Here is a 13,643-nt window from a genome sequence, read left to right on the forward strand (position 1 = left end):
GCGGGGCGGTGTCCGGGGCGGGGACGCTGTATCGCGTCTCCCGTCCGGTAACAGGCGCAGGCTTTCGGCGGAGAGTTGTGGAAGTGTGCGTTTTTTTTTTTTTTAATCTCTTTGGGAGACTTCGTCGGTGAGTTCGGTCCGAAAAGGGGCTGTAGTTTCGAGGGGCGCCCCATCCTTTGACGGCCCATGGGAGAAACCAGAGAAAGAGTGGCGTGGAGGGAAGAGGAGGACGGCTCCTGAGGGCGGGCGCGAGTGGACATTCCCCGTGGGAAGAGAACGTCTTTAGCGGGAGGCTCCCGAGCGGGGGGAGTCGCGGAGCGCGACGGAGGGGCCCTGACGTGGGCTTCTGGAGACTCGAGGGCGGGGCGGAAGGGGGATTAGGCCTTGGGGGCTGTCACCTCGGAAAAACGCCGTCCGCCCCGGTGGGGCTCACGCCTGCTGCCTAATAAATGACTTCTGGGTGGAAGTAGCTAAGTGAAGTGTTTGTCTGTGACCGCCGGGGGTGCTGGAATCCTGCAGGGTGGGTGACTCCTAGGTAAAGGGCGGAAGGATTGAAGCCAGCGCGTCGAGAGGGGAAAAGATGCTCTCCCGCAGGGATGCCCGCGATCTTCGCTTTCCGGGTCCTTTAATTCTTGTCGTTTAGCTGTGGAATAAACAAAATTCGGTGTCCAAACATAAACCACAGAGCTGTTGTTTCTAGGAGTTCTTCATTGCGCGCGAGCTGTTCCTATTGGGTATTTAACAGTGAACATTCTGTTCTTGAATCAAAGGTAGTTGAAACTTGTGGCCATTCGTGTAACATTGCATTCTTCGGAATGATGGATTTCCTTTGGGAGATAGGAACGGAAGTGTTTACGGAAGAAATGGTAAAATACATGGGATTTGCTTCCAAATAATCCTGTGGTGGAAGTGCGGAGAAGTGGGCGGATAGAAAGTTGGGGTGTGTGGGTGATTGTTTGAAGCAGGGTAATGGGTGCACGGGGGTTTATTAAAGTGTTAATTCTAGGGGCGCCTGGGTGGCGCAGTCGGTTGAGCGTCCGACTTCGGCTCAGGTCACGATCTCACGGTCCGTGAGTTCGAAACCCGCATCGGGCTCTGGGCTGACAGCTCAGAGCCTGGAGCCTGTTTCAGATTCTGTGTCTCCCTCTCTCTCTGCCCCTCCCCCGTTCATGCTCTGTCTCTCTCTCTCTCAAAAATAAATAAACGTTAAAGTGTTCATTCTACTTTTGTATACTTTGGGGAGCTCTCCCCAAGAAGAATTCAATTGTGGCTTTTCTTTCTGCCCTCCTATGAACTAAAATAAATGTTGTTACCCACTTACTGAGAACTGTAATCCAACAGCTTTGCCTTTTAGGAGTTCGTTTTTGGTTTTGTTTTTTATTTCAAGTTTTTATTTAAATTCTGATTGTTTAACATATGGTAAGTTGGTTTCAGGTGTAGAATTTAGTGTTTCATCACTAACATATACACCCAGTGATCGTCACAGCAAGTACCTTCCTTAATTTTTTTTTTTTTTTATGTTTATTTTTGAGAGACAGAGAGGGACAGACAGACAGATACAGATCGCGGGCAGGGGAGGGCACAGAGAGGCAGAGACAGAATCCGAAGCAGGCTCCAGGGCCTGAGCTGTCAGCACAGAGCCCGACGCGGGGCTCGAACTCTCGAGCTGTGAGATCACGACCTGAGCTGAAGTCGGAGGCTTAACCGACTGAGCCACCCACACCCCACAAGTACCCTCCTTAAGGGTATCACCCATTTAGCCCATTCCCTGCCCACCTCCCTGCATCAAACCTGTTTGTTCTCTGTACTTAAGAGTCTCGTATGGTTTGGTTTCCTCTCTCCTTTTTTGATCCCTTCTCCTGTGTTCGAGTGTTTTGTTTCTTAAATTTCACATATGAGTGAAATTGTATGGGGTTTGTCTTTCTCTGACTTATTTCGTTGGAATAAGGGAGAAAATGTTGGGTCAAGCCATATTTACGTGAGAAAATTTAAACATCATTAGTGAAAGCGGTAAAGAAAGAGCACAGCTGACTTAGTCTAGCCATTCTTTGGAGGCATACCAGCATCACAGTATTCAGGGAAATCAGAGAGGCTAATTAACCGTTATCTTCTGTTCTGTGGCTGCAAAGGCAGATGCATGCTCTAAAGCTGAGGCAGGATGCTGTTTTACTCTTCTTTAAATGGAAAACTTTCAATATTTTAAAGTCAAATTTGATAGTTACTAAGATTACATTAAAAGTTGTTCTAACTTAAACATTCCCCAAATTGTAGCCCAAAGTTGAACATATTAACTTTATAACATTATAGCATGTGTTAAGTCCTAGACATTAATCTTTCCTTTTTAGTACAGAAAAAAATCCATTTCCACTGATTTAATTTTTAGGAGTATCATATCTTACTGAAGTAACACCTGTTTGTTACATTTTAGTTTTTCAAATGATCCTATTTGAAATAGATCCTATTATTACTATTCTAAGATGAGTATGTTGTCAATTTCCAAATTATCTAAGTCTCTTTTAAAAGAGAGGTAGGTTGAATCTGTGTAACATAAGAAGTGAAAATGGTAAGTGTATTGCCAAAAATGAAGGTGAGAAAATGATTAACAATAACGATATTATCTTAGGAAAAGAGCATGTTGCTAGCTCAATAAACTTGTGGTTTATTTCTTTATAATAAATACTGTTAATTACTTTGTTCTTAGTTTTTTTTCCGAGGAAAGGGCTGGCAAAAGTTACATATTGGCATTTACAACATTAAAAGTGGATATTCTGTTCTTGCTTCTTGTTTCTAATACCTCATTTGATGCCTTTAAAAATTTATTGAGCACCTACTATCTGCAGTGTATAATAGTAGGCTTATGAATTGAAAAATAGTCTGTATAGGGGAGTGTTAGGTATTGTGATGTCATAGAATCTATTCCCATAAGAAAAGACTGCTCATCAGTAGTTTTTAGGACTTTGAAATAGTGAGTACTCTTCTCTTGGTACTGTTCTCAGATAATTATGTGTACACAATTCCAGGCACATAGTGGGTACTCAATAAATGTTTTCTAAATCAATGATGAAGGAATTCACAATAATTATAATATAGAAAATCAATGTGTATTGCCTAAAAATTATAGAAATGGATTTTATTCTTTAAAGAAGATTATAAAAAGTTTACAAATTTAGTAATTTCTCTCTATATGGCTATTCCCTTTAATGGAACCTTAACCTATTGTTTTTGTATTACAGTTTTTAAGAGAAATGAATAGAAATAACCCATTTTGAGGAAGCCATGGCAAAATCAATTACAAAACACAGAGTTTGTTCTCGGGAATCTTCAGTATCTTCTCTGCTAGCAAGCTGCAGCCTGAGTGGTAGCAATTCCTCTAACTCTGATGGCTCTTTTCAATATAAGGATAAACTGTATAGTTCTGCCTCTCAGGCTCTACAGGCCTATATTGATGATTTTGATTTAAGCCAGATGTATCCTGGTGCAAAAACTGGAAAGATTAACAACAATAGGTGTTCTGCTCATATGCCAGAATTCTCCAACTATATTTGTAAACCAAACAATGGTATGCTTTTATTTTGTGTGTGTGTGTGTGTGTGTGTGTGTGTGTGTGTGTGTGTGTTACCCCCCACTGATTTAAATAATGCATTTGAAAGATGTGTTGTAGCCTTGAAAAACTAGACACTTTTTTTTTTTTTTCCTTTGGGGTAGAAATGACTTCTGTAATATGGAGGTCTGGATATTTTTCTTAAATAATTCTGTAATTCTCTGGTTCTCAAGAATTTTCAGCTAAGATCTTCTTGTGACCTTGGAGGGGAAGCTGATGAATGTGACTAATAATAGCAGGTGGTTGATCCTAAACCCTTAAGCCATTTTATTTTAGCATAATGGAAAGAGCATTGACATGGTGGTTCTAGGTTTCATTAACTAGCTTGATGACTTCAGATAAATCTCAGTCTTTCTGAATTTATACTTGATTAATCCCAGTTGACGTGATAAGACTCTGTCTGTCTTCCTGATCTGTATTCTATAGGACAATAATATAAGATGTTAAGAGTTTTTCCTTGATGCAGTTCCCATGAAGACAACTTTGGAAAATGCATCTATTGATAACCCAGTTAACACTTTACTGAAGACTTATGGAATAGCCCTAGTATGGAAAAATTTTTCATTCAACTGTTAGAAGTATGTGAGCAATATATATTCCAGAAGACTGTTAGGACAGCTATTCTTTTTGTGTTAATGCTGTTGCAGGCTTAATTGGCAGAAAGCAAATTATTTTTCCACATAGTTTAATAGCATATTTTTCTTCTATGTTGCAGCCAGTGTCAAGTGACTAATAATAATATGAGTGTATTAGTGCACTGGATAGGTCTAGATGAAAAAAGGTTAAACAGTAAATAAAGAACAAGGGAAAACTTACAGGTTGGAGAAAAAAATGTACAACTTAGTTAAAACAAATTGAAGAGATGTGAGAAAACACATTGTATTTCATCAACCTATACTATTTATACTTTTAATCAAACTTTAGTGAAGATAAAGGGAAGCAGCAAAAATGACAAATTCTTAATTCTCATTTACTGTTAATGTAATGAACTATTGTTGTATGTGATTGTGGGAAATAAACAGAACTATGCTTTGTTTTTCAGCTTTTGAAAATGTTGATCACAAAAAAAGCTCCTTGTCCTTATCCTGTAGAAGAGAGACTGTTAATGACATAGACTCCATTAGCCTAACAACTGATGATCTGTTAAAACTTCCAGCAGATGGATCATTTTCTTTTGCTTATGTTGGATCAAATCATCGAATTAGCAAGAAAAAGAAGAAATGCATTGGAAGACTGAGTTCATCAGATACTGAGAAGAATACAAATTTTCAAGAACCCTCCACTCCCATGTGCAAGGATAACTTAGTTACTCCCGTTGTATACACAAATATAAATGGAAAGCAATGTGGTAGGCTGAAAAACCCAAAACTTGTGAGTAAGACTAATAAATGCGTTTCTGAACCATCTTTACCTTTTCCCAAGAAATTGTCTTTCGAGGACAGTTCAGAACACAATCTTGAAAAGAATTACCCAAGATGGCTCACTAGCCAGAAATCGGACCTTAATGTTTCAGGGATAACTAGTATACCTGATTTCACCTACCCAGTGTGGCTCCACCATCAAGACTTGCTACCTGATACAAATAGTCAAAGGATATATAAAATATTTAAAGAAGATCGGTGTTCCCCTAGACATAGTTACCAGGCACAAAGAACTTCTCGACTTATGAATAAATTAGATTGTTTTGAATATTCTTTTGAACCCTCAAACATTTCAGATTCCTTGAATGATGATAAAGGATTGATTAATGAATGTAAATGTGATTCTCAACATAGCCAGTGTCAATGTGAGAATCCAGTTCTCCCAGGACAAAGCAAAAAGCCATTCAGTGGTAATTGTTTTGTTTTATTTTTAAGAACCAAAGAAAGTGCTATAAGTTTGACCTAATGTCTAGGAGCTTTTATGTTACATTCTTGATGTAATGAACAGATGATAAATCTTGAACACATGATGGTCTTCATTTATGTATCATTTTGTGCCTAGAAAATGTCTCTTCTCCCCTTTTTTCCTTTGAAATGTCATTAAAAAATTTGTTACAGATGTGTGTATATTCTAAATTATCTGAATTCTTGTTTGTTGCCTTTGAGATTTTGTTGTGCTCTGCATTTACTTTTTTTCTTGAATTAATTTAATCTTTTAAATTAGGTGACAAAATTGAATTGCTTATCCTGAAGGCCAAGAGAAATCTAGAGCATTGTGCTGAAGAGTTACCGAAGTCTAAGAAAAAGGATGATAGTCCTTGTTCATTAGATAAACTTGAAGCAGAAAGATCATGGGAAAATATCCCTGTTACTTTGTACGTAAGTTACAATGGAAAAAGTTTTTAGTTCTCCAAGTGAAAAATGTCATGTGAACAGTTAATTTATTTAATTTATTTAACAAATTTTTTTCAATGTTTATTTTTGAGAGAGACAGCCAGAACAGGGGACGTGCACAGAGAGAGAGGGAGACACAGAATCTGAACCAGGCTCCAGGCTCTGAGTTGTCAGCACGGAGCCGGATGTGGGGCTTGAACTCACGAGCTGTGAAATCATGACCTGAGCTGAAGTCAGATGCTTAACTGACTGAGCCACCCAGGCGCCCCAGTTAGTTTATTTTTTACATAACTCTGTGATAATTGACAATTATAGTGACATGTTAATTCTATAGAATGTTGCCTTTGTGTTGTTTCTTTGAATTGCATTTTTCAGTTGTTACCACAAGATGGTGTAATGTTGCATAACCTTAGGCACATTATACAACTTTTGTCTTCTCTATGTGTTTTTTTTGTTACACCGTAAAATACTGATTTTACTGGTGAAAAATCACAACCAAAAGCAACCTATTTTGCAGATGGAGGAATGCTATGAAATTCTTGTTGTTTTCTTTTTACTTTTAAGTTTTTTCTCCCTCTATATTCTTTCCATATACGGAGTTATGCAGTTATCCATTTTTTTCATTTACATTTTATTTTCTCTTAGTCGTTATTTTTCTTAAACAGTGGTGGTGTTTTGGTATGGTCTATTGTAATACATTTTTGTAGTTTCTAATATTGTTTTTATTTGTGTGCTTAACCTTGTTACAACATGGTTTCTCAGAATAATTTAAACTGTTTACATTGATACCTATGAAGGTGGGTGTGGAGTAAGAATTGAGCTTAGGTAGGAAAGCTTTTTTCCTTAGTGATATTATTGTCTGAACTCATAAGAAATGCATTCTTGGTAACCCTGTATCCTGCCTTACGCTCTGATAATTTATTATCTTCTGTTGTCTAAACTTTCATTCTGTCATACTCTGTTATAGACAGAGTCTGTTAATTGCTGGATCCATTTTTTGATCACTTCTCAGTTGAACATCTTATTTTTTTTTTTTAATATGGACACTTACTATAATTCTGGTTTGGAATCGTAGCTCTGTTACTTTTTTTGTCTTTGCTGACACCTTATACAAGTTAAACTGCTTTGTACAAGACCTTATATAAATTCTCTACTTGGGGTTGTTGTGAGGATTCATTTGAGTAGAGAATATAAGGTACTTAGGACAATTTCTGACTTATGATGAGCTGTCTTGTAAATTGTTAATAGTGGTGATAATTATCCAGAATATTTTTTTTCCTCATTTAGCTTCATTTCTCAATTGTTGCTTCAATAGTATCTTTATTTTTTGAAACTTGGGTTAATAATTAGCTCACTTAATTCTTAAACTTTTTTTCTAATTTCTTATTTTCTTGTCAGTTGGTCTTGGTAATTGTAAAGTACCATAGCTATAATACTTTACTTTCAATTGCAACCAACAAGAATGGGTGAGCAAATAGTATCAGAGGTGTTTAAGAATAAAATTTTGAATGCTTTTAGTGTATTATGTAATTAGATACTATAATTTATGCTTGTATAATTATTATTATAATTGTTGGTTTGGCCCAGTACCTTGCATATAGAAGTTGACTTCTGGAAGATTGAATTCATATTGTGATGGGTATGTTTGTACATAAAATGAATGATGGATTGTCAGAAGGAATAGACCTGACCTTAGTATGGTGTTGACAAATTATTGTCAATCTACCATCAAAACAAAAATTGACTAGGAAGTAGTCAAGGTAGTATACTGAAAGGTAGAACACAACCAAAATCAGATAACTGCTTTTTTTAATTTGTTTAACATTTTTATAATGGAAAATTTCCAAGAAATACAAAAGTAGAAGAATAGTATAATGAATTCTTATGTATCCCACACCCATCTTCAGTAATCTGGTAAATGCTTTTTGATGGTGGTAGATGGATGTGCAAACTCCTTTGGTAAAGAATGTGAGAAAAGACTACATGGGAGTAAGAAAAACCTCCTAGTAAGTTACAAATCAAAGGAGTCAATAATGAAGTGCTGCTAATTATTAATAAAAAATTAGAATTGTGACATTTATATGTTAGGGAAAGATTCTTAGATATCTGATTACTTGAGTTAGAAACACATTTTATGTTGATATATAAATAAGAAAGAATGACTTTGTTCTCTGTGACTAATAGAATTTGTTTTGGGAGAATTCTGACTTTTGCTGGGGTTGCCCTACTGTCCCTTGAAACATCAAGAAAGAAACTAATATTTATTGTGCCAGGTACATAGAGTTAATTTATGCAATACTTCTGTGAGATAAGTGGGACTACTAATGTAAAACTGAAGTTTAGGTAGATAAATTATATAAAGTCACATAGTGAGTGGGATTGAGGTTTGAACTCAGGAGTTTTAATTTCACAATTGATCTTTTTCCTACTATAATCTGTCCTCTTTATTAATGCCTGTTCTGGAGGGCAGGACCTGTTGCTTTGACGTGGAAGAGCATGTAACTATCATCCCAGTAGAAACTCATATATCTGTGGGGGTTTTTATTATCATTGGGTAACTAACTGTTTATTTGGAAAAATGTACTGCTTATTTCACACAAATGAGCTTTTGGAGTGTAGCCATAGTTCAAGGCTTATTTGTTTGAGGACTAATGTTTTTACTTGATAGTTTTTTCTTAAAGCTTTAAAGGAGAGGGGCACCTGGGTGGCTCAGTCTGTTAAGCCTCCGACTTCAGCTCAGGTCACAATCTCACAGTTCAGGAGTTGGAGCCCCTTGTTGGGCTCTGTCCTGGCAGCTCATACCCTGGAGCCTGCTTCGGATTCTGTGTCTCCCTCTCTCTCTGCTCCTCCCCTGCTCACACTTGTTGGCACGCACGTGCTCTCTCTCCCTCTTTCTCTCTCTCAAAAATAAATAAGCTTAAAAAATATATATTAAAAAAAAAAAAGCTCTAAAGGAGAAACAAGGAGATAGGGAGGGTGAGATTCTAATATCAGTTTAGGGAGATAGGGAATCACCAAGCAAAATCAATATGAATTGTATTCGCAATGGTTGTTTCTTGGTGATTATTTGTATTTAAATGATAACCATTCAGTTATAGACTAATTTCTATAAATTGGGAACTTAATTACTTTCTTGTATCCTTAAATCCTATTTAGCAAATCTCCTGTTCCTGTTAACTCTGATGATAATCCTCAACAAACTTCAAGGGCAAAGTGTACTAAAGGGTTCCTCGAAGATTTTTTAAATAATGATAATCAGGTGGGTGAAATTAAATCTTTTTAACTTCTTAAAAGAGGATTTTTTTAACTTATTAAAAGGATTTATGACTACAGATTTTAATTTCTGAGTTGTTAAAAAACAAAACAAAAAAAAGATTCAAATCCCCTCTTCCTCAACATAAATGCATAAAAGCATCACTCCTAGAATTATTCATAATTTTATTTTAGTATTTTAAAGTAGAGGGACCTGGGATTGAATGCTACAGAGAGCTTAAATTATGTTTTTGTTTGTTTGTTTGTTTTTGGGTTTTTTTCGACAATGTATAAAGCATACCATTATAAAGTAAGTTATATTTTCCCATAGGATGGTTGATTATTGAGAGTTGTGTTTCTAACTAAGAAAAAATTATAGACCTCTTTAATTAAAGAAAATTTTTTTAATGTTTATTTTTGAGAAAGAGAGGGAGGAGGGAGGGAGAGAGGAGCAGAGAGAGGGAGACACAATTTGAAGCAGGCTCCAGGCTCTGAGCTGTCAGCACAGAGCCCGACGTGGGGTTCGAGCCCACAAACTATGAAATCATGGCCTGAGCTAAAGTCAGATGCTTAACTGACTAAGCCACCCAGGGGCCACATAAATCTCTATAATTTAAAATAGGAAAATTATTACCCAATTTTGCAAAATCAACATATGTGCATCTTGCATGTAACCCTACAATAAAAAATAATGTGTATGTATGCACGTAAGGAATTATATATAATTTGACATAGAAATACAGCTATGGCTGTTAAATATTGAAACCATACTTTTGGGATCTTAAAATCTGGAAGATTTGGGAGGTTGAACACTCAAAAATTAACTGAAAAATTTAGTAAACTGAGTTCCTTCAATGAAATTTACTAGAGAAAATAGAGACTTTCATAATATGTTTGATCTTAGAACTTTGTGTAAGATACTATAGCAGATGTTGGGTAAGTGAAGCTTAATTATTAAATATTTATTTGATAAATGTTTGAGGGCCAAGCACTTCTTTAGGAACTGTCTCCCCAGTAGTGAATAAGAGGGAGGAAATCCTTGTGTCTTGGATTTTTTATTCCACTTGGAGAGACAAACTAAACAAATATATAGTATGTGACATATAAGGGAGTACTGTAAGTATTATAAAGAAACATTAGCTGGGATAGGAAAATACAGGTACAATTTTAGATAGGGTAGTCAGGAATGATCTCTCTGTTGAGGTGATACTTGAGCAAAAATCTAAAATGAGTGAATAAGCCAGATATTCCTGAGGAAATAACTTTACATGTAAAAGTAATAGTAATTGCAGAAACCCCAAGGCAGAATTGTATTTGGCATGTTTAAGAAATATCAGACTCTAGTAGTGTAGCTCAGTCAGAATGAACAAGAGAAGGATGGTAAGATGGAGAGATAACCAGGAACCAGAGCGTGTAGCATCTTACAAGTGATGGAATGAAGATTTTTATGTTATATTTAGGTGAGATGAGAAGTCACTGGAGTGTTTTGAGTGGAAGCATGAAATGATGAGATCTACATTCTAAAATATAAAATGGCAGCTATATGGAGCATAGACTTAAAAGGAGCTGGTGAAGGAGCAGGGAACCTAGTTAGGAGACTTTTTCAGTCTTTTGGGATAGGATTGGCTTAGGGTGGGTACATTGGACGTAGTCAGAAATGGGTAGACTTGGCATATATTTTGAAGATAGACCTAGTAGGATGGAGATAGAATTCAAAGAATGAATTTAAGATGTTTGAGCCAAGCAGCTAAAAGATTGGGTGATGCCATTTACTTAGGTAAAAAGCACTAGTAGAAGAACAAATTTGTAGAAGTTCTTTTAAGTTTGAGATGAATGAATGTTAAATACTAATCAGTGGTCCCTTTTCCCCTGCCAGTACACACACAATCTCACTACCAGGGTGTTTTTGTTTTGTTTTTAATAATTTTAGATGCACCCAAAATTCCTGTCGCCATACTTTCAGCTTCCCTAATGCTATCATCTCATATACTGTAGTATAATGATCACAGACAGGGAATTAACTTAGGTATAATTTTGTTATCTAAACTATAGACCTTACTCTAATTTCACTAGTTTCTCTACCAGTGTCCTATTCCAGGATTCAACATTGCATTTAATTGTCATGATTCCTTTTAAAATGGTCTTAAAAAAATTTTTTTTTAAATGTTTATTTTTGAGAGAGAGCACGAGCAGGGGAGGGGCAGAGAGAAACACACACACAGAATCTGAAGCAGGCTCCAGGCTCTGAGCTGTCAGCACAGAGCCTGATGTGGGGCTTGAACTCACAAACCATGAGATCATGACCTGAACCGAAGTCAGATGTCTAACTGAGCCATCCAGGTGCCCCCAATTGTCAGTTTTCATTAATCTACATCAGTCTGTGGTAGTTCCTCAGTCTTCCCTTGTCTGTCATGATCTTGACACTTTTGAAGAGTACTGGTTGGTTATTTTGTTGATAGTTCCTCAGTTTGGGTTTGTCTGACGTTTTCTCATGATCAGAATGAGGTTATGCATTTTGGCAAGAATGCAATAGGAATCATGCTATGCCCTTCTCAGTGCATCATATCAGAGGGTTCATGTTACATTGATATCATTGATTTGTGTCTGATAATGTGTCTTAGTTGGGCTACTTTAATAAATATGCCATAGACATGGTGGCTTAAACAACACACATTTATTTCTGTTGGCTGAGCAGTCCAAGATCAAGGTGTCTGGTGAGGTCCTGCTTCCCAGGATGCCATCTTCTCCACATAATTTCCCATGGCAGAGAACAGGGAGGAAACAAGCCCTCTTGTGTCTCTTGGATCAGGGCACTGATCGCATTCATGAAGGCTCCACCCTTATGACCTAATTACTTCACTAAAGTCCATTCTCCAAATACCATCACATTGGGATTAGACTTCAACATAAGAATTTTAGGGGAACACAAACATTCAGTCCATGGCAATATGTGAATAATATATTAATATACACAGTTATGTTAATACTTGGTGATGTTAACCTTGAACACTTGGTGTCTACTGGCTGTCTCTTTAGTAAAATTACAGTTTCCTCTTGTAATTAATAAACGTTGGAGATATTTTGAGACTGTGCACACATGCACATCTATATTTCTGTATTTGTATATGTGTCATAGTTTATATGTATGTATAAAATCGTGAGTTTATACTTATACCTTTGACTCCAGTTCAGTCCTGCATGGCTTATTTTAAGCCTTTCTTGTTACTTATTTGTAACTTCTTTCTCCACTGGTAAGAATCCTATTATTATCCATAGTCTCTTAACTATTCGTTCATTCTTAGCATACATATAGTTTGACAATTGCTAATCCATATCCCTGTAAGGAACGAATTTACTAACTAGATCACATTATTTATGTATAGTTCTTTTTATCTTTAGCCTTACAATATCCAGTCAAATTACTGTTTTCCAAAGTTACCTTGGTTAATTATTTTCTTCCCAACCCTTCAGTGTGTTCATGTTGTTCAATTGTAATACTGTTAGGTTGTTAATTTTTATTGTACTTACTGGGTTTAAACCACATTCTATTTGGTTTAAATTGTTTTTTGAATATGTGAAACATTACTATAGTTCTGAGAGAGCTACACAAAAAAGATATACTCCAAGACATTCACTCAAGTTTTAATGACGAGTCTCAGGACAAATTCTATCAGACATACCAACATTTATTAAATATTCATTAGTGAATTGCACAAATAGTTTGTATAATGTGTTTCATAGTTTTCTTTTTGGAACTCTGATCACTAGTTTGCATGAAAAATCCACTCCAGGCTTTTGTAACCCTTATGGTTGGCATCAGGCAACTAGAAAAAAAAATTTTTTTTTAATGTTTATTTTTTTAAGGCAGTGGCTGAATGCACGTAACTTAGAGATAATGCCTCAGGTCTGTCTATAAGAGTCAGGAGGATAAGGCTAATTGAATCCATAATCCTTGTTTATTTTTCTTTATTTTTATCACTTTTTAAAATATTTGTTTATTTTTGAGAGAGAGTGTATAAGCAGGTGTGAGCATGAGTGAGGGAGGGGCAAAGGAGGGGGAACAGAGGATCTGAAGCAGGCTCCAGGCTCTACACTGATAGCAGAGAGCCTGATGCGGGGCTCTCAAACTTATGAACTGTGAGATCTTGACCTGAGCCAAAGATGGAAGCTTAACCAACTGAGCCACCCAGGCGTCCCTATTTTTCTTTATTTTTTAAATTTTGGTGAAATATGTGTAACATAATATTTACTATTTTAACCATTTTTAAGTGTACAGTTCTATGCAGTAAGTACCTTCACATTGTTGTGCAGCCATCACCACTGTCCATGTGTAGAACTTCTTCATCTTCCCCAACTGAAACTATACTCATTAAATACTAACTCCCCGTTCCTCTTTTGCCCCGCCTCTGGCTAGCACCATTCTGCTTTCTGTCTCTATGAATTTGACTACTCTAGGAACCTTACGTGTTTTATTA

The 13,643-nt window shown here is 36.6% G+C and overlaps 1 protein-coding gene across 5 annotated transcripts in view; it reads left to right on the forward strand.

Moving 5' to 3' along the window:
* The first annotated feature begins 45 nt into the window (after window positions 1-45).
* The window catches only part of CD3H18orf54 (chromosome D3 C18orf54 homolog), a 50,279-nt gene continuing 36,681 nt past the window's right edge, over window positions 46-13,643 (forward strand). For 2 of the 5 annotated variants that reach the window (XM_047826712.1, XM_047826716.1), the window contains exons 1-6: window positions 46-127; window positions 771-866; window positions 3,234-3,559; window positions 4,644-5,432; window positions 5,747-5,897; window positions 9,073-9,175. In XM_047826712.1, the coding sequence (XP_047682668.1) occupies window positions 3,277-3,559; window positions 4,644-5,432; window positions 5,747-5,897; window positions 9,073-9,175 (1,326 nt within the window). In that variant the 5' untranslated portion in view covers window positions 46-127; window positions 771-866; window positions 3,234-3,276. The other 3 variants (XM_047826714.1, XM_047826715.1, XM_047826713.1) reach the window with 3 other exon arrangements.

The sequence above is a fragment of the Prionailurus viverrinus genome, chromosome D3 (genome assembly GCF_022837055.1).
Source record: "Prionailurus viverrinus isolate Anna chromosome D3, UM_Priviv_1.0, whole genome shotgun sequence".
Taxonomy (NCBI): domain Eukaryota; kingdom Metazoa; phylum Chordata; class Mammalia; order Carnivora; family Felidae; genus Prionailurus; species Prionailurus viverrinus.